The following is a 21,484-nucleotide window of genomic DNA, read 5'->3' on the forward strand; positions in this document are numbered from 1 at the left end:
TGGCAAACCCCCTGTAACGTTCTGCGAACCCCCAGGGGTTCGCGAACCCCAGTTTGGGAACCACTGTTCTAGGCGCTATCATAATAAACATGATTAATAACAACATTTACCTTCACAATGTTTTGACCCCTATGCAGCTGTTGTGCATTAATGCCTAAGCACCAGAAAGTGAAACTGACTAGAAACAGAACACGAAAGTAAGTCAAACTCTTTCAGAATCCCAGGTGCTCTTATTTATTCAATAATCACACATATGCTCTCATTAAAAGGCATAAAAATTTGTGCAACAGTGAATGTTTCCAACCAATGAAAGAGGAAAATAAACGAGTAGAATCTGACCCACTATCCAAATGTAGAAGTTACAGTGTTATCAATAAGACGATAAAAGAGGCAAAGAAATCTGCTTTTACAAGTGCTATAATTTGTTTCTAGAATTTTTGTTTTACTGAGTGGGTGATAAAAGCAGAGAACTTCTGCAATAGCTGTTTTTGAAGGTGACAAAACTATGATCACAATTCAGTGCACAAAGCAGCCAATGCTGGTTTAAAATGCAGGAAGAAACCAACTTGACGTTTAGGTTCCCAGCCCGAGTGTCATAGATTTTCAGGCCAGAAGGGACCATTAGAATCAGCTAATCTGATCGCCTAAACTTCTGGGAGAGACCGTGTAGGCAGAGAACAATTAATGTGTCCCACACATGTTCTCAGCAACCTGCTAAGGGCAGAACTCAAACTCACAGATGCTTCTTGGGTTCAGTGACCACAGCAGATCACGAGGAGCCATCCATTTGCAGTTTGCTGGGCTGGCAGTTAAAAAAATCCTATTTTCACTTGTAAACTAAGCAAATTACATCTGGAAATATAGAAAGGAAATACAACCCAGATCCACCAAAGTACGTGCTTAACTTTGAGCGCATGCTCAAATCACATAAGCTCAAGCGCGTTACTGAATTTGGACCTAAATATGGAAGCTCAGTGGTGATTTTGGGCTCCCCGCCCCATCCCTTTTCAGAGCATAACCACTTTGCAGCCAAAAGAGTCATATAAATTAAAACCAAATATGCACCTTGGGAAACTTAACACTGATCTTTCAGTAAAAACAATCACTGCTCATACTTCATGGAACAGTGGGATCCAGCAGTACATGTGCTCTTCACTTATCAGCACTCGTTATCGCTAACGGTGCCTCTTTGAACAGAACAGAATGCAGCGCCCAATCCAAACCACTGCTGTAAACAAGTCGATAAATAAATCCATTTCAGAGGTTAAATATTTACAGTACCAAACATACAAGTCACCCACATGGCAATGAATGGGTATAAATAAGGCGCTCCGCATGGCTCCAATCCTGCAATTGGATATGCATGGCCAGACCCTTTGACTACACGCTCACACAGATCAGATCGCAGGCTTGGGCCCACGGAGCGACTGCAGCATTGCATCGAAGACCACACGTCAAGCAGGGTAGTGCAACTTCAAATATAGGGCCCCATGTAGCATTCCAAGCCCAACAAAACAATGAAAGCAGGATGAAAATAGGGAACGTCTTTCTCCTGGCCCCACCTTGAAATACCTCACACACAGTATTCACCATTTTGTTCTACGCCATTTTGCAGCCTCCAGACTTTGCTCATTCTGAAAGGGCTATTTTCTCATTGAGCCGTGATCTTTACGTGATCAAAATGTGAAGATTGATCTTTGTTTGCTTGACAGCACGCTGAGGTCCACACAGTAACGACAGGTTTCAGAGTAGCAGCCGTGTTAGTCTGTATTCGCAAAAAGAACAGGAGGACTTGTGCCACCTGAGAGACTAACCAATTTATTTGAGCATAAGCTTTCGGGAGCTACAGCTCACTTCATTGGATGCATTCAGTGGAAAATCTGGCTTTGTCAATCTGTTTCTTCTCTTCAGCAGGTGGGTATTGTAGTTGTGAGAACGCTTGATAGAGATCTTGTAGGTGTTTGTCTCTGTCTGTGGGGTTGGAGCAAATGTCGTTGTATCGTAGAGCTTGGCTGTAGACAATGGATCGTGTGGTGTGGTCTGGATGAAAGCTGGAGGCATGTAGGTAGGCATAGCAGTCTGTAGGTTTCCGGTATAGGGTGGTGTTTATGTGACCATCGCTTATTAGCACGGTAGTGTCCAGGAAGTGGATCTCTTGTGTGGACTGGTCCAGGCTGAGGTTGATGGTAGGATGGAAATTGTTGAAATCATGGTGGAATTCCTCAAGGGCTTCTTTGTCATGGGTCCAGATGATGAAGATGTCATCAATGTAGCACAAGTAGAGTAGGGGCATTAGGGGACGAGAGCTGAGGAAGCGTTGTTCTAAGTCAGCCATAAAAATGTTGGCATACTATGGGGTCATGCGGGTACCCATAGCAGTGCCGCTGATTTGAAGGTATACATTGTCCCCAAATGTGAAATAGTTATGGGTGAGGACAAAGTCACAAAGTTCAGCCACCAGGTTAGCCGTGACATTATCGGGGATAGTGTTCCTGATGGCTTGTAGTCCATCTTTGTGTGGAATGTTGGTGTAGAGGGCTTCTACATCCATTGTGGCCAGGATGGTGTTTTCAGGAAGATCACCGATGGATTGTAGTTTCCTCAGGAAGTCAGTGGTGTCTCGAAGATAGCTGGGAGTGCTGGTAGCGTAGGGCCTGAGGAGGGAGTCTACATAGCCAGACAATCCTGCTGTCAGGGTGCCAATGCCTGAGATGATGGGGCGTCCAGGATTTCCAGGTTTGTGGATCTTGGGTAGCAGATAGAATATCCCAGGTCGGGGTTCCAGGGGTGTGTCTGTGCGGATTTGTTCTTGTGCTCTTTCAGGGAGTGTGCAGAATCAAAACAAAATCCCAAGCGGTCCCCAGTTTGTTGTGACTATTTTGCCCAGCCTTAGAAGTGATACCGGTCTGAGGGAAACATACACCATATTCAAACAACACATGGGAGAATATTTGCAATAGGGTGTCAGGTTCTAGCTCCCTACACTGAGATGCAGAGTCCTTCTGACTCACCCTGGTACCAGGTGTTATGGTCCTGTATAAAGATACAGAGCTATCCTTCTGACTCACCCCGATTGCCAGACCCAGTGGATCTTATTGGCTTCAACCCAGGAGTATAAACAATTAAATCTCCCTTTGAGGTAGAAGGGAACTAAGGTGAGGAACAGAGAGGGCTTGCAGGGAGTAACCTTAGAACTCCTTAGAGGAAGCTGAGTTTGCAGTTTATATAATAGTTATTCGAGTTACAGATAAAGAAAACCTGTGTGTTCTGAGAGCAGGGCAAGAACGCTACATGCTTGCAGTGTTTATTTTTAGAATACTGCTTTTTCAGTTTCTCTCGGCTCCTCTTCGGTGCAATTCCCCAGGGTAACCTGCCCTACCAAATCAGTTCTTACTCATTTGCTGTTCTTCCTTTATCAAAAGAATGAGAAATGCAATCTTGCATCTTGCTTCGTAAGACTTTCTTCAATGTTCTTGGGTACTGGATTGCTCCAAAGCCTAAAACGACATTGCAATGGTTATCCGTGGTTAGAAATATCCCCAGATAACCTTCCTCCTTCCTGCTGGGGTGCAGTTCATAACTGTCTGCCCCTAATCCACAGGGCCTGATTGGAGAGGGAGGCCTGGACCACTGGCACACGCGCCCAGTGGTGAGAGGGGCCTGGGTGTAGCACGGCTTTAGAGGCAGAGCTGTAGCTGGCGTTGGGGAGCACAGAGGCTTGTGACCTGCCAGCTGGGGTGGGATGAGTTGTCTATCTTGGGGGAGAGATTTCGGATTCAAAAGACAAGGGTTCATTGTGGTATCAGAAGTGGGAGGAAGAGCTGACCTAATAAACCCACAGAAAAATATTCCAAAATGTAATGAGAGGGAGAAATGTGGGATGCAGTCATTCCTCGGTGTAGCAGGGAACAGCAAGTGATGCAGGAGTGCTCAGCATGATACAGCAGCAAAATAGACCAGTGTCGTTTGGACCAGCTTGTGCAAAGACATCACCTCACAAAACAGGGAGGGGGCCATCTCTCTCTCTCCAGCTCTGCTGTGACTGCACTTGGAATACTGTTCTGGGGGCCCCGTTACCGGGGGATATTGTCAAATTGGAGGGAGTTGCAAGAACAGCCACAAGAATGATCACAGCGCTGGAGGGACTAGGAAAGATGTTAAATGGAGTTCAATATCTAGAGCTTGGCTAAGCAATGACTCAAGCTGGGAGAAACAAAGGAGTCTCCAAGCATGGGAAAGATGTAGTCACCAAGAGCGAAGATGGATCGTTTGTGGGAGAACACAAGGGAGTACAACCAGGTGTAACAAGATGTAGAAAAATGGAAGGGGAAATGCAATACCAGGATAAGCTTGCTGACAGTGAGATGTATGAAGCTGTCTAGTAGCTTCCCAAGGGGAGTGGTGGGAGTCCCATGGAAAACCAGAGCAATAGAAAATGCACAATAAGGAGCAAACTCACACTGGGCAAAAGGATGGGCTAGATGGGACCTATGCAGTGGTGTTGTAGCTGTCTCGGTCCCAGGATATTAGAGATAAGGTGGGTGAGGTAATATCTTTTACTGAACCGACTTCTGTTGGTGAGAGAGACAAGCTTTTGAGCCACACAGAGCTCTTCTTCAGGTCTGGCCCAGCAGAAGTTGGTGCAATAGAAGATATTACCTCACCCACCATGTCTCTGTAGATGGGAACTACAAAGTCTTTCCATCACTTCTTGCTATGACTGTTTCTGAGAAGGGCGAGCTCCTCTGCGGGGAAGAGTCTGTCTGGGAAGCCCACAGCGTTTTTAGGTCTGGGCCCAATTTAGTGTCCTAATCCGCTCCAGCGAACCCAGTGCTGATTGGTCAGTGGGGCACCATCACCCTTACAAAAGTGGTACTGCCCCAAACCCTTGGCACCACTAGAGATGCATACTCACCGGATGACTTGAATTCCACAACACTTGGCGAGCTCCTCCGCTAGCTTTTTGGCACCCCGGGCTGCAATGCGGTTTTTGTCCAGACTTTGAGAAATGGGAAAAGAATGTGCAAATGGTTTTCAGAACAGGCTAGGAAAAGACCGGCTAAGCTTCTGCTATGTACCGCAGCCTGCAATGCTCCGCAACACAGGTCAGGTTCAGAAGTTCTCCTTCCTCCTTTCCCTGTTTGCAAAAGCAAAGTGCACTGCGGCTGTTCACCACGGCCTCAGATTTGCTAGCATGGACCCCTGCATTTAAGCAGAACCTCAGTGGATCCCACTCCAGGATCAGTGCCAAGGACTGTCAAGAACGAACCCCCTTGTTGCAAACACAGGCATTCTTGCTGGTGCCTGCAGGCTTGTCTCTACTGCAGCGGTTGGCTCGAGTGAAGTACACTCTGTTTTGAAGTGTGGTGGCTCTCGCTGGAGTTACTGGACTCGAACTAGTCTATCCTGAGTGGTAGTGACCACATATCAAAACACTGGGAATTACACAGAGCGACCGGATTACCAGCACCCAGTGAGTGGATTAGCTGCTGATAGCTGGCGCTGTTGCATCGCTAGCTTAAAGCGCCACTTGACTCAGGCTAGAGATTTTTGTGTGTGGACGGGAGTTGAGTTCGGGGTAACACTCAAGCTATAACTCAAGTTAACTGTGTTGTGAAGACAACCCCTGAGTCACAGCCAGTGAAACTAAGCATGTAACAGCCTTAGAAACTGACACATCTAGCTTCCTTGGCCCCAGATGAATGACGTGGGAAAATAAAACAAACATTTAATAATGAAAAGTAAGTTTAACTACATCCATTTTACGGTGAAAAACCTCAAGAAAATTCCTTATTGAGCCAAATCCTCTCTCTCTCTCGCCTTTCATCGTAACTTTGAATCTCACCTAGTAGTCAACTGATATTTCTTTAGTGAATATAACTGCATGTTTACTTGCAGTGCATTATTGAGCTATTAGAGGTCTCTCTGCACTGTGTAGAGTTCCAGGCATGGTTCGGTCCCTGGTAAACAAAGCAGACTAAGCAAGCACTCAAGCTGTGTGGAAGCCTGTTTTCTTGTGTCTACAGTTCCTAGCTATTTCCTTTAACAAATGTCTCCTATTTAAGAAGGTCTGTGATGCCATATATGGAAATTCCCCCGGGGAAATACTTGATATTGCCACGTCACACTCACTCTAGCATCCTCAGCCTTGCCATTCTCGGGAGAACCGTGGCCAGCTCCAGGGCACCTTCATCACCAAGGCTGTTCCACGACAATCTAAATAAAACCAGAAACATCAGCTGGTTGGTCACCTGAGGCAAAGGAAAGCGTAAGCCCCCGAGATACAGCAGCAGTGCTTTGGTGCAGTCTCCATCACATACTAGCACAATGATTTTGGAGACCCAAAGTTATACAGTGAACCATGAGATTTTAGCAAGGGAAAGAGTTTATTTTGCTCTCACCCTGTGGGGAAACTTTCCCCTGTCGCAGCCTAAGGGAGCTTTATTTTCCCCTTGCTTTCTACTCTTCCCCTTGAGGGACTACCTCACGGCCGCAATATCTTTCTACGCACGACAGGACTCCACAGAACTGAGTGGGATGCTGCTCATTCTGCGGGCCCGCTGACCCAGGGCGTGAGAGACAAAGAAATCAAGACTCGGGTCTCCCGTACATCAGCTCAGAACGTTACAGCGAGGCAGCTCCTTGCTCTGTTCATGGTGTGAAACTGTCACAGCAGGCTGCAGCTAATGGGGCCCACAACAGCACCCGTTAAATTCTCCTGCCTGCCCTTTAATCTGAGCCCTGTATAACAGGATTTCATTTGACCTTTCAGAGAACGAGAGGTTTTGCTTTCTGGTTTGTTACCGAGGGAGTTTTTGTCCTGACTGGAAGGGGAGAGGCTCGGGCTCCAGCTGTCCGCACCTGCTGCTGAGCAGGGGGACGTTCCAAATGGCGCAGCGGTGAGGCTCCATGAAATGGGGGGGCTGCGGGTTTGTTGCAGTAACCGCAACTGTTAGTCGACATCACAACCTTTCAGAATTGCTGCAGGTTTCCGCACCGCCAGCCCTCGGATGCTGCCATCCGCGGCACAGACTAGCTCTTCCGCAACCGGCTCCGTGCACCTTGCCGCAATGCAGAGCTACCGCTTCTAGCCAGGCGGTTCACCTTGGTGGCAGGGAGCAGCAGCGCAGGGAGCCGGCTGCAGAGAGGCTGGCTCCTGCCTCCAGCAGCAGCATCCAAGGGCTGGCAGTGCTGAAATGAGTGAGCAGCAGCTCGGCGGGGCAGGAAGCTGCAGCACTTGCGGGGGCAGAGAGGGGCTTGGTATGCCACGGCTGCCTCTGGGGCAGGGGTGCCCAGTCCGCGTGCCCCTGCCTGCTCCAGGTTGCAATGGCAATTCCCTCCTGGGGTGGGAGGAAGCAGGGCTGGCTGTGGGGCAGAGTTGTGGCTTTGGTGTGATTACACCATGTATTATAAAACAGGGACTTTTTGCAGGACCGGGGCCTTATATTGTAACAATTTCCTGGGCATTTAGGGAACTCACAAGTGTCACTCTGTTACACCCCATCCACAAAGCTTCCCGGTGACAGAAGGATTAGAACTCAGGACTGCCTGCTCCAAAACCAGAAACCGATAACACCGCAGCTAAAGGAGACTCTTCCTTACCCACTAGCAGTATAGGAGCTGAGACACATAGCTGAGCAGTTCTGATTCCAACCAATGAAGGCAGTGACAGGCACACACGCTAACCAGTTCAATACATATAACCGATTGTGAATGTAGAAAGTCAGCTGCAAGCCCCTGCTAGACTGCTAGGAAATTGGAAGTTGCCATAATGTTCACTGTGCAAAGTAGATGTAAAATGCTCCCGTTCTAATCTGGCCGCTTTTCATACCCACTTTACAATGGGACAGGGCAGCAGAGAATCAGGACCATTAACTTGCTTCTCTCGCTCTCAAACAAGATGCCCTGATGCCGACAGTAAGGGGCGTACGTTAAAGGGGAAGGTTTGGGTTTCATTTCCACTGACCTGCAATTTCCATTCAGGTTTCAATAAGATACCATGATTAGGGGCAGCAGGATTGGTGGTGCCCAGAACCCGCAGGACTCCCCCGCCTGCAAACTCCCCCCACACACCTGCCTAAGGCTCTGGGAGGGAGTTTGGGGTTCAGGCGATTGGGGTGCACAAGGGGGTGGGGATGCCGGCTCTGAGAGGGAGTTTGGGTGCAGAAGGGGTGAGAGGTCAGGCTCTGGGAGGGAGTTTGGTGGGGGACGGGGTCTGGGGTGCAGGCTCTGGGATGGAGTTTGGGTGCAGTTGGGTGCAGCAGGCGCTGGGAACGAGTTTGGGTGCTGGGTGCAGGCTCTGGGCAGGGGGAGGGGGTGCAGGAGGGAGTGGGTGTGCAGGCTCTGGGAGGGAGTTTGGGGACAAAAGTAGGTGCGGGGAGGGGTGGGAGTGCAAGAGGGAGTTGGGGGGGAGGGGGTGCGGGGTGCAGGATGGGGGTGCAGGAGGGGGTGAGGGGTGCAGGCTCTGGGAGGGAGTTTGGGGGCGAGAGGGGGTGGGGGTGCAGGAGGAGATTTGGGGGCCGAAGGGGGTGTTTGTGGAGGGGGTGTGGGTGCAGGCTCTGGAAGTGGATGGGGCGGTTCGATGCTTACCTGAGGCACCCCCTCCGGCAGCGGCTCCTAGGCGGGGCAGGCCGGGGTGGGGGGGTGTGTCTCCTCACGCTGCTGTCTCCAGGCACCGCCGCTGCAGCTTCCCATTGGCCGCAGGGGCGTTTGGGGCGGGGGCAGCGCACAGCCCCCTCCCACGGGCTGCAAGGACCCGACGGCAGCCACGTGGAACGAGCGCGCGGGAAGCCGCTCAGCCCCGCTGCGCTGCGGGTGGCGGCGGGAGCCCCTGGGCTGTTTTAAGTCGCCTGGGGACGGCAGGTGGGAAGCTTTGCTGGAGCCGGGCCCCTGGGACAGGAATATTCCTGGTGCCCGGGCACCACGGGCCCATAGAACTCGCCGCCCATGACCGTGATAGCAAGGCAGGAATGAATGTGCACAGTAACCAAAAGACAGGCAGGTGCTAAAGAGTGTGAAATGGATATTCGGGCCCCGAGGCGATATATATACCCACGCCCTGGACTCACATGACGTCTTCAATGACGGGACAACGACTGAAGCCGAGGGCAAGGTGTTTGGAAACGCCATCGCTGATTCCACAGAATTTCAGTCTAAAGGGAAGCAGGATTTGGAAATAACAAATGGAATCGCTGGCCCCCCCGGCCGGCAGGCAGTTTATCCCAGGGAATGTCGGGGACTCCATTCGCGCGTCTGCAATCCCCCTGGGAACGTCCACGCCGCGTTTTACAACCCACGGCAGCGCGTCTCACACCCCGGCTCTACAGACTCCGGCTCCTGCTGCGAACAGCTGTGTAGACACTGTGGTGAGGGCTATGAAACCCACCCCACCCCTAGGCTTCGGAGCCCGAACTCCAGCCCAACTGAGTGTCGACACAGTTGTCTTCAGCGCCGTAGCGCGAGCCCGAGTCTGCAGACCTGGGCTCTGAGACATACCCGTAAAGGCCCCACTCTTTGGGTCTGATCGAGGCAGGGGAAGTGCCTGGATGTGCTCCCGCATCAATCCATGGCCCTGCCTGCGGTCAATTCTCCCCGCCCTGTGTAAACTGGAGCAGCCACAGACCAGACCCCCAGGCCAGATCCTGAGCTGGCGTCAACGGGCATAGGTACACTGAAGTCAACAGCAGCAGAGAATCAAGCCCCCCTTGGCTGGGTCACCACTACAATCTTCTCCTGAGAACCACAGCTCCACTGTGCCTAACGCAATTCAACTTACTCAATCTTCCTGAGCCGGGTGAACCGTGGAAGCCCCTGTGACAGGGTGCGGAGGGCGCCTTCCCCAAAGCTGTTCTCTGACAAACTGCAAGGACAGTCAGAATGCACTGAGTGGTTGTAAGAAGCTGTGATCAGAGAAGAGACACTGGGCTGCTAACACTGGCAAAAAGCAACCCCATTCCTTAACAAACAGCAGTGCTGAGGAGAGGAAGGATGGTCAGCGGCTAGCCTGGGGCTCAGGAACCCCAGGTTCAAGTCCTGGCTCTGCCACAGACTTCCTGTGTGACCTTGGACAAATCACTTAACCTCCCTATGCCTCAGTTCCCCATCTGTACAATGGGGACAACAGCACTTCCCTGCCTCACAGAGTGCTGTACGGGGAAATGCATTAAAGACTGAGAGATGGGTCATGTCAGTCCCTAAGAGAGAGAGACGTTGCTTTGTAAAACACATCCTGGATCAACGGTTCACTCTACCCACTTGTTTGCCGTGGGAGAGAATAAGTCAAAGGACCGTCTCTAACTGGTCTCTCCGGAGCTGAACCAAAGGTTATCTCAACTCTTTGGAAGTGTGAAGACATCGCTGACAGCTTGAAGTGCATCCTGGGGCAGAAGGCAAGTGCATTCTCACACTTCCCAGCAGGTGGCACCCTGCTGTCATTTAACTTAAAGAGGCTGCTGACGAAATAAGCAAGTGAAGGGCATCAGGACAATTTAATTTGATGTCCCCGTCAGTTTTATTTTGGAAAATTATTTACTTCAGATGTAAAGAGTCGTGATCTAGACGTTACAGAAGGAGTCCTTTATATTGAAAGAAAGGCATCCCAAAGCATTTTCCATTTGCTGTCTGATTATTTTGGGTGTTACCTCCTGTCACACACGGCATCCCACATTTGGGCCTAGGCTGGCTGGCAGATGGTGATGCTAAGGGAGGAATATCCTGATACCAGTGTCACAAAGAGGGAATATGCAGGGAAGGTCTCCCTGGACACTCTCTGTCCTGTTACAAACCCAGTGAGTGCCAGGTCTGTGGAACTTACACTATTTTGTCACTTTCACCTATTTTCTGACATACAGTGCACCCTGTGTGTGTAACCCTATCCTACCAAAGGAGGACTTGTGGCACCTTGGAGACTAACCAATTTATTTGAGCATAAGCTTTTGTGAGCTACAGCTCACTTCATCGGATGCTCAAATAAATTGGTTGGTCTCTAGGGTGCCACAAGTCCTCCTTTTCTTTTTGCGAATACAGACTAACATGGCTGCTACTCTGAAACCTGTCCTACCAGTGCCACCTGTCCCACTTTACATAAGCTATTACCAGCAGGAGAGTGGGTTGGGGGGAGAGAAAACCTTTTGTAGTGATAATCACCCATTTTTTCATGGTTTGTGTGTATAAAAACATCTTCTGTATTTTTCACAGTATGCATCCGATGAAGTGGGCTGTAGCTCACGAAAGCTTATGCTCAAATAAATTGGTTAGTCTCTAAGGTGCCACAAGTACTCCTCTTCTCTGTAACTCAGTTCATGAAGCAGGATAGACCTAAAGGCTCTGTGCATTTGCACAGGGGCTTTAAACTCCAGGCCTCAGTGAAAGCAAGTGGAGTTTTGCCATTGGTTTCAGTGGGGCCAGGATTTCATCCTACATAGTTGTAAATTCTACAAATTCTACACGTAACTGCATACTATTGTTTGTACACTTAGTTTTACATGGAAGCCAATATATAATCCAGAGAGACAGGCAGAGGTACACCAAGTCCTATTCTTAAAACATCCCTATTAACTCCCAACCGCACCTACTTTATCTCTTCTAGCTGCTGGCATTCAACCAGGCCTTTGGCCAGCGGTGTTCCTCCAAGTGAACCAACGTTATTGGACTGCAGACTGGTGAGAGAAGAAATTCAGACACAAACTTTTCAGAAGAAAACTATGACAACTCCTTTGATATGTGACTTCCTGTCAAAGAAACAGCTGCTTTTCTGGAACTGACACCCAGGATTCAAACGGAATCACTATCTTTGACATTTGCACCCTTCTTTATGAGACCTTGAGAACAGCGACAAACCAGTGATCGGAATGTGGCTAGCAATTTGTACTCTAACTAGCCACCCCAATGTACCCTCGTTCACCTCCGTGCATCTGGAGGGTGAAATCTTGACCCCACTAAAGTCAAAACAAAACTCCCAGTTGACTTAAACAGGGCTAGAATTTCACACGTAACCTCCCCTTGCTTTTCACATGCGACGCTCATTCACAAAGCCACTGTAGTTAAACAGAGAGATTTAGCTCTGCGTGAATAAATGATGGACAAAGATCCTCCCAGTCACCATAAGAAGCAATGACCCCAGGAAATTAAAAGCCGCATGGCACAGCCTATTTGACCTATACCCATGGCATGGGGGAGTTTGGTCTAAGATAGTAGAGAGAGAAATTAGGGTCGTTTAACTGTTTTGCTACTGTGGCAGAGCAGGGCAATGTTCTATTAATTAGAGGTTTGGCAAGACTTCCACATGAGGGTTAAAAACTTAGAACTACTCAGAGACAAATAAGAGGTGACAAATTAATGAAGGGCCAGATGGATGCGCCTATTTACCCTCTCATCATATGAGAACAAGAGGACACCCATTAGCATTAACATGTAACGTATTCAGAACTGATTAAAGATCGTCTTTTATACATTTCCTAACTAATCTGTGGAACTGATTGCCACAAGATATTACCGAAGCCCAGAGCTTAGTGGGAATGAGGAAAAGATTTTATGATGGAATGACACTACTGTCAAGACCTATGGCAATAAATAGTAATCAAACTATGTTAGGAAGCAGGTAGGTAATGAAACCTGGTCTTGGCAAATCTTTGTCCACTTCATGCATTTTAGATTTGTTTAACCATGTCACCGATTCATGGTTCTCCTGCTTCCATGTTCAGTCTCTTTTTTATCAGTCCCAGTATTTCCGGGGTGCCCTGCCCCTTGGAAAGTGAGTACAGAAGGGGAGGCAAGCACTTACTGAAGGATCTTCAAGTGGCCCATGCTCGGCAGAGAGAGGGAGAGTCTCGCGGCCGTCTTGTCTCCCACATGGTTCCTAGCTAATCTGAAAACAATATGAAACATTATTTATGATGAACTAACAGGCCTAATTCCTCACTCCCACCCATGTCCGTGTGTCTACTGTTAATGTTCAGAGGAGCTGCACATGCTGAGGGTAGAACATAAATCTCCTTACTTAACCCTTTGGAGACTGAATATACTTAGACACAGGAGTAATAGTTATGCTTCACAATCCAGGCATTAAACAGTCAATTAAAGCATGGTGTAATTACCCTGTGGTTATACTTCCTGATACCGCTGCGATTACCACTAACTCATACAACCAGTAGGTTAATGAAATAATTCAAATCCTTGTTATTTCCCCTTTATCGACATAGAGATTAGGCCCCATTCCTTCAGTCCAGACTGCAGGGTAGAATCTCAGTCAGGGTCTTCAGCAAGACAGAACAGCCCTCTGCTACTTGAGCTAAAGGAGAAACGCCATCAGCTCCCAGTAGTAGTAGGCTGCTTTCCTCTGTGTGCAATAGCCACTCGATGGGGATGTGACACTGGTGTGTTATGCCACCAGCACCCATGTGGCGTCCTGTTGACTCAACTGACTCGCACGCGCAGTGAGCTGACTGCACTGTACAACTGGGGCCTTATGCTGTAATTATATTTTTGATGCATGAGCCTAGTCCAATATCTTACAGACTGGAGGCTAACTGGGTGGGTTATGCATTTTAACTGCAACAGAAATAATCTCCCCCACTCTGGTTAAAGATTTTTATTATTTCATAGGATATTGACACCTCTCTTCTGCAAACGAATAGGGGGTTAGATGAACAGTAATAAATTCAGCGATGGTCCTCGGCTAACAAAGTCTCAAATCAGCCCCAACCCCCATTTTTAATATAGTAATAATTATATCGCTTTCATATTTATTTTGTGGGTAACACATCAGGCAGATGTGTGGCACACTCTAGGCCCTGTGTTTCTGAAATCCTAGCTATTATTCTGTGTAAGGCTCGGGCTCCACTCCATTAACAAAGTCTGTACAGCCCATTGATTCCCCTGGGAAGACCAGACGTGAAGCCTCAGAACTTTGCACCAGCCAGTGTGAATGTGGGACTCACAGTAACTCCTCGACATGCCTGCAGTGAGCCAGAGCCTCCGCGAGCGTCTCCCCTCCAGCTGGGCCAATACTGTTCGACGACAGGCTAAAATACACATGGAAATAGGCAGAGTCTGTCAATGGCTGAAAGGAGCCAGGATATACCAGATACAAATTAAGCCGTGGCACGAATGGCGCTTTCGCTGCGGATTGTTTCGTGGCTGAGTGGCATGACAGAGAGCACAGAGCATCGTAATAACAAGCTACCACTGAAGCAGGCCCAGAGATGCCAATCCAAAGCTTGGCAAGAGACACACAGGTCTCTCCATCAAATAGCTTGGAAAAGAAAGGCTTTCTAATGCATTAGGTTAGACCATCAGAGAGGATGTTACCTTGCCATGACTGACCCCGAGGACCACACTTGCTTCACATGGCAATAAGTGATGTGGCAGGCCGAGTTGTAGGAGAGAGATCTTTATTAAGCATTCTGAGTGGGCAGTGTTACAGGCCAAGGCGCTACAAGTTATATGCAAGCAACCTGGCCCCAGCTTATCTTGCCAAGCCCCTGGTGTCACACGGAACTAGAGCCTTCTGAATACCCGACCCCTCCTTCTCCAGTCCCACTTATTATATTGCACTCCTGATGGCTGGCGAGCACTGACATGGGGAGCCTATGGCTGCTTTTTCTCTTAACTGGTGTCCCCTTCGTGGCCTAAGATTCGGGGCGAATTTCCTTACCAGCTGAAACTGGCCAGAAAGAAATTTCTCCATTTCCCCCCCACTTTTGTTAGGAAATCAATGTAGTGGCGATGGGACGTGGTGCTTTGAAAGCCCTAGAGGCTGAAACCCTCCATGTAGCTACAGAACAGGTAATGCACGGCGTAGGGAAGTGTACAACCATCCCATCAGGCCAACACACCAGGGCATCCACTCCCTGTGGCATATTCAACCGTTGGCCTCTAGGTCTCCAATAACGGGAGAGACTTGTGCTGCTTTTTGCGACGCGGACACTTGTCCGCTAAAAACTGTATTGAGATTACTGCATGGCCAGGACATGGCAGCAAGTTTCAGTCACAAAGAGCCTGATCCAAAGCCAATTGCAGTCGATGTGGGAGCCTTCCCAGTAACGTTTATGCAGGTCAAATAAAATCAGACACGAACATTCCCCCCAACCTTGGCTCTAACTCTAATTAATCCCATTATTCAACCCGAAATATAAAGCGACTCACTTGACTCTCTTTAGATTTTGCATTTCCGGCAGGAGCGTGGCTATTTTTTCCAGACCAACATGTTCAATCTTGTTATGGCTTAAACTTGAAAGGGAAAAAAAAAGCCACATTATGAAAGAAAATGCCGAGTTGCCCACTGAGCGCAATGTCTTGTTTAATCGCTCTGATCTGTTGGAGGGAACCAAAATCGTTTCACTATTCACAGCTGAATGAACTTCAAAAGTCAAAAAGGTGTTTGTTCTTACTGCGTCTTGTGTTAGAAAAGAGACTGAGCTTGGTTGCAATGAAGAAAACTAACCAAAAACAAGGGCCGCAGACTGGATCTAGATTCAAACTTTTCTAGACCTTGGGAGTGCTGGGACCAGTTCTCAGAGACCGCTACAATACACAGCTCCTGATCCAAATTTTGACAGAGGGTGTTCAAACTTGGAGTTTTGGTTGAACCCATTATATGCCATTACACGTGCCAGCTACTCGGCTCGGATCAGACCAAAACTTGCTCAGATTTTGCACCTGAAGTTTTGGTTTGATCCCATCTCTAATTCAAGCAGCCCAGTCACTTGAGCATTAGCAGCCTCCGTAAAACTTGCTGCTTTCATATAACTGCACCTAAAAACAACCCCTGGCTTGAGCTCTATAATCCATCCCCATCACTAGCAGAGACATTACAAGAAAGGAGGAACCCACTTGATTTCTTCCATATGAGGAGCATTCTTCAGAGCTTCTGCCAGGTGGGAGCAGCCTTCATTACCAATACTGTTATTGTTCAAGCTGGAGAGAATATTAATAAAATACCACACATTAGGCTGTTATTCAGTTCATGGCTTTATAGATAGAGGATGAAATTCACCTCTGTGCAGAGGGGCAGTGCAAGGTCTATGGGCCATCTGAGTCCCACTTAAGTCTTCCGGACAGGGATATAAATGGAATGCAAGTGGTGCATTGGTGTTGGAATTCAAAAAGAAAAAAGAAATCTGTGCACTGCATCGCCCTGCTTGAGACAAATATGCTATCATCAGTCTCTGAAACAGCTGCATGTATCCACAGTAACCACTGAACAGTATACTTAACAGCGAAATGATCAACTCCGTGGTCTCCTGGAACGTAACTGTAATGCTATTACGACTGGAGATTCCGATGGCTGTGCAAGTGAAAGACCCCTCTGTGCTCCCGCAAAGCAGGAAATTATCATCTTGGCCACATGTTTGTCTATGAACTGGACCTACATGGGGAGTTCTTGTGGGCTCACTGGGTGCATGTGAATTTTTCCGGGTGCATCTGTTTTGCTCAGCTTTGCAAATCTGCCCCTGAATGTTTCCTCTTCTCAGTGTATTTGCTGCGAGGAGGAGGGTGGACACTTTTTAAAATTTTAAATATTTTTTAAAATGCTGCTTTCTCATGACTTAGTCAGTAAAAGTAGGGACTACCAAAAATAGCAGAGTAAGGGGGCAAATACTGCAGCTGCTGCTAGCATCCCTGCAGAATTGTAGAACAGTCCAGCACCTGTTTGCTAAGATAGTTATCTCTTTATGTTAGTATTTATCTGACCCCCTCACTGCATTATCCCAGGATAGACTGGTGGCAGAGACTTGTTAGGCCCAAAGCAATGTTTGGCATCATGGGAAGGATTCAGACTGCAGCACCCGAGTGACTCAGGCATTAACAAACATCCTCAGAACAAACCTGTGAAGTAGGGATTATTACCCCTATTGCATAGAGGTGAAACTGAGGCACAGACCTGCTCAAGGTCACACAGGGTGTGTGGCGGAACTGGAAAAATGAACCTCCATCTCCTGAGACCCCAACCAGTGCCATGTACACAGGCCCATGTTGCTTTGATAGCAGGCCTGTCTACAAGGAGGTCAGACATACTCACAATGGAAACTTTCCTTCTTGATTCTAGCTCAGTGCACAGAACATACGCAGATTCCTTAGGGCTAAATTTGCTCTCCAGAGACTACGCAGTAGCTAAGCTGGGCATCTCTGTGGGAAGCTCAGGGAATGAATCACAAAAATTCCTTCTCTCACTAGTGTGTGTGTGGCCCAGCTAACACTACAGGACGTGAAGGCCTGCACAGACATACTTACAGGAGTCTTTTCAGTAAAGGCATTTTGTGAAGTCCTGGCACCAGCATGCGAATGGCCGTGTCATCAAGTCCCAGGGAGCCGAGGCTAAGAGGCAAATGGACACAGGAATGAGTGTGCACAGATCTAAATGAATAGTTCACACACTGTGACCAGGCTGCTAGGCAGGAGCTGTCAAAGCAATGGGAGGCTGACGGAGGCTAGCGTTAGCTCTCTATGGAAGCCGCGTCGTTATGTTGATCCCGCATGGTTAGGAAAGGGAAGCCTCTTAACTGTCGTGTAAACGTTTTGCAGCTCTGTATCCTGGACAGCGTGGGACTGCTGAGGAGACTGCAATGGGAAATACTCTTTTCTGGAGTTACAAAGACCCTGCCCCCTGAAGTCAATGGGAGTTTTGCCATTGACTTCAATGGGCGTGGGACGAGGCCAAAGGTGCATAAAACACATACACAGCATGAGAGGCAAGTTCTTCATTTCCTTTCAGCTGAAACTGACCCCAGGAGACATGGAGAGAAGAAGAGCTGCCTCTCTGAGACCTCAAGCAATTACAAAGGCTGAGAATTGCAGGGTCATTATTAACAGAGACGGGTAGAAATGTTTCAGACGTAAGAATTCTTCACTTTTGCTTCAAAACCAAAGATACCATGAAAGCATTTTGAGATTCCCCTACCTGCCAATACATTCACTTCTCAATGGAAATTTATGATGAGAAAGTATATTGCTCTTCAATAGGTTGTTTTGTTCGGTTGGTTGTTTTTTGCATTCCCAATTTTGACTGGACAGCTTAGTCACATGGTGGGATCCCACCTCCCCTCCCTCCCCCAGCCCAAAATGAAAATGTTCATTTTAGGATATCACCAATTTTTAAAGCAAGTAAAAATTTGATAATGGAAAAATAACAGAGCTCCTTATATCAGAGATCACATAGCTTTTGTAACAGGTGGTTACTATTTTGGGAATTTGAACAAAATAAATACACTGATAACGATTAAAGGTTGCCCAATCACAACTAGGTATCTTTGGCAGGTAACAAATCCAGGTTATAAATAAGATTTATTAATACTTGTATGGAAAGTTAATGTATGTCAATAAGAATAAAATTTTAAAAAACCCAGTGAGATTTCCAATAATTGCTAGAACATCTTTTAAATTGCACATCCTGTTATTTCATTGATGGTCACAACACTAGGGTTTATGTCTGATTGTGTGACATGGATGTTAGAAAATCCATGTATTAAGTGTAGAAAAATGAATACAAGCAACAGTGAATTATCAAAAAGAAAAGAAAAATCTGTGGAAAATTAAGAAAATAAAATAAGTCAGTCCTTTTAAAAACCATGGGTAGTAAAATGTTTTAGAAATTCTTTTAATTTTCTTTTACCTGCTTTCATTATAAAAGGTGTTGATTTTTCAATATTCTTTACAAGAACCAGATAAAACAGGCAGGTTCAAGACACTAACAATTCTGCAACATTTAGCCTGTAAGATCTTTGGGGAAAGGATGCTGTTTTCTAAGGGTGATGCCTCTACAGTGATATGAATGATAAAATAATTTACTTTCCGATCTTTAGGTTGCAACACTCGTGACTAGAGCTGAGCAAAATTCTTTGCAACAGTTTATTCCTCAAAAAATGTAGTTTGGGGTCGACTGAACCATTTATGAATTTGGGTCAAATTTGGCAAAGAGTTTTAGCCAGAAAAAGTCAAAACTTTTCATTTCTACTTTTTCAAAAGGAAACATTCTGACTTTTCATTTCAAAACATGTTTCATTTAGAAATTTAGCTAGATTTATTTAAAAAAACAAAACCAAAAAAGGATAAATACACCCAAAAACAAAATTAAAAAAAAAAACTTGACAAATTAATTTCAGGTCAAAGACGTTTTGTTTGACCAGAAACAATTTTTTTCTGGATTTTTCAGTTCAGTCACAGAACCAAAAACTCAGTTCTTCTCTTGGCATTTCTCAGGACCATTGTGTCTTGGTCTAGTGCGAGATCTTGGTCTGGGTGCCTTCCTATGGCTGGCCCTCCAAAACAGGAGGAATCAGAGGTGTATCATGGGTAGGTTGTACAGCAATGAGCAAAGGTGCTTCTGTAAATGCCATCTGCTGCCACTAGAAGGTGCTACCTTCCTGGATGTGGTGTATCTTCTAACACTGCAATGTGGTTCCTGAGATTACTGCATTTCTGCAGTGGGACACGGGTGTGCACACCCACTGCAGAAGTACTGAAGACACCAAAGCACTTGGCCTGTACACAGAACTCTGCTCTCCCTGCCCTAATCACACATTACTAATCCTGTTCTGCCCATCCTTAGTTGCAAATACCAAGGAATTCATACTTCTCCCCCAGCTGATGTCTCCCAGCCATCTGTGTGGTTACACTCCTCCAGGACACACAGCTTGTAAGTAAGTGCAGTTTAATCATAAATATAGACTGGCCTAACAGGGTCTAGATAGCACCAGGACAATAAACTTACTTAAGCTCTTCAATAGCATGGCATTGCTGCAACCCTGCAACCAGGTGTCCCATTCCGCTTGGCGTAACACTGCTGGACATCAGCCTGAAAAACCAGTAACAGCACCGAATGAGAATGACTTACATTCAGGCAGTCCAACAAGATAGGAGATATAGGAATCACTTCCCTCACCACTGACGTGCAGCTGCTTCTGGGGTGGAATGCAGAAGCTTTTTATCAGCATAAAACACAACCGGGAAGTTGGGAAGTGTTAACACCAATTGGTACCCACATACTAAAACGCTAAGAGCCTGATATTTCCAAATAGAATCGTAGAGGGGAAATTAGATCACCAGAATGTAATTAGTATTTGGCCAGGGTCCCAGGGCTGGTACTCATACTCTTGCAAAAAATCCCAAAGGGTCTTTAGAAACCATACGTGGACATGGGATCTTTATACCCAAACATTACAGCTCTGCATTAGTTTCTCCCCGTTAATCTTGAATCTTTTCAGAATTGGGGGTCTGCATAAAGGTAAGGACCCCTCAGGGCAAACCTTTTGGAACGTGAGGAGCCAAAACACATGAGAAGAGTACGTTTTTGTGATTTCCAGCTCCGTTTTACAGACCCAAGGGAACTGGATAGTCCAAAATGTTGGGTGCTGATCTGTACTGACTTGGACTCTCTGCAGGTTCTGCCAACAGCAACAGAGAATGAGTCCCAAAAGATTGTATTGTGCAAAGATACAGTCTATGGGCCTGATTCTCATTTAGCTAAGGCCACTTTACACCACTCTGGGAGTATAAAGGGGACTTAAAGTGAGAATAGATTATATTTACACCCTTAAGCCCCTTTTACATGACAGGAGCAGGATAAAATGACCACAGTGTACATGAGAATCAGGCCCTCTGTCTTCATATGTTTTTACTTAAAGGAAGGGGGCAGGAAGTGATAATTTCTCTGAAATCTTGCACCACGACTAAATGCTCAAGTGCCCCTTTCCAACAATTCACAGAAGAACATTCTAGAACATATGAGATGTTAACACGCAGATGTGTGGAAGTTGCAACGTTCATGTCTGAATTCCAATTTTCCCACCCAGTGGGGCTGCGGTTTGGTCTGTTACAAAGTCCCGGTCCAGCTATGGAGTTCTGATGCTGATTCAGGTCTGAACTTTTCTGCACTTCAGAAAAGAGCTTTGATCCAGGCTGCTCCCAAGAACCCAAAGCTCAGAGAAATCATGAAAATACATGTTTGGATTTAGCCAGCTGCACAGATTGCATAGGAAGGAGAGAGTTTCATGGGGGTAATGGGCTGGGGAAAGGGCAAGTGCGGGCAGTAGGGGTATCTGCTTAGAATGAGCCATAGTTCATGAAGTAGAACATTCACACAGTAACGAGCTTTTTAGATAATTACTTACTCAAACTTCCTCAGCGTTGGAAAAGTCAGAAGCGCACTGGCTAGCATTGCTTCTTCAGCATCGTTGAGATCAATATGAGACCAGCTGCAAGGACGAAAAAGCACATCCTCTCAGCGACACACAAAGCTCTGAACAGCCCACAGCTGCCTTGGCGTGGTATGATGCTTGCAATTGTTCTGCGTGAGTTAACTGATCAAGGGCAGCCTGGCTGCTGACCCACATCCAGGTCAACAGTCCATTAAGAAGCACTTCAAGGTATACGGAATAAGCCACATTTGCCCCCTTGTTGTTAGAGCAACATAATCGCATTGTGATGCCAAGCCAAATGACCCCTGCATTCCCAGGCTCTGTTCTCCAAGCTTTCATAGTTCATGGAA

At 47.1% G+C, this 21,484-nt stretch overlaps 1 protein-coding gene across 21 annotated transcripts in view; it reads right to left on the reverse strand.

Annotated features, from left to right (window-relative positions):
- Positions 1–210: 210 nt before the first annotated feature.
- The window catches only part of NLRC5 (NLR family CARD domain containing 5), an 88,259-nt gene continuing 66,985 nt past the window's right edge, over positions 211–21,484 (reverse strand). For 12 of the 21 annotated variants that reach the window (XM_037877413.2, XM_027832758.3, XM_037877414.2 and 9 more), the window contains 13 exons: positions 21,108–21,191; positions 19,709–19,792; positions 17,233–17,316; positions 15,832–15,915; positions 15,145–15,228; positions 13,938–14,021; positions 12,782–12,865; positions 11,574–11,657; positions 9,776–9,859; positions 9,069–9,152; positions 6,133–6,216; positions 4,916–4,999; positions 211–3,497 (listed from right to left, as the gene is read on the reverse strand). In XM_037877413.2, the coding sequence (XP_037733341.1) occupies positions 3,416–3,497; positions 4,916–4,999; positions 6,133–6,216; positions 9,069–9,152; positions 9,776–9,859; positions 11,574–11,657; positions 12,782–12,865; positions 13,938–14,021; positions 15,145–15,228; positions 15,832–15,915; positions 17,233–17,316; positions 19,709–19,792; positions 21,108–21,191 (1,090 nt within the window). In that variant the 3' untranslated portion in view covers positions 211–3,415. Of the gene's footprint in view, positions 3,498–4,915; positions 5,000–6,132; positions 6,217–9,068; positions 9,153–9,775; positions 9,900–11,569; positions 11,658–12,781; positions 12,866–13,937; positions 14,022–15,144; positions 15,229–15,831; positions 15,916–17,232; positions 17,317–19,708; positions 19,793–21,107; positions 21,192–21,484 lie in introns of those variants that run through there. The other 9 variants (XM_037877411.2, XM_043526001.1, XM_043525992.1 and 6 more) reach the window with 5 other exon arrangements.

The sequence above is a fragment of the Chelonia mydas genome, chromosome 12, assembly GCF_015237465.2.
Source record: "Chelonia mydas isolate rCheMyd1 chromosome 12, rCheMyd1.pri.v2, whole genome shotgun sequence".
In the NCBI taxonomy this organism is placed as follows: Eukaryota; Metazoa; Chordata; order Testudines; family Cheloniidae; genus Chelonia; species Chelonia mydas.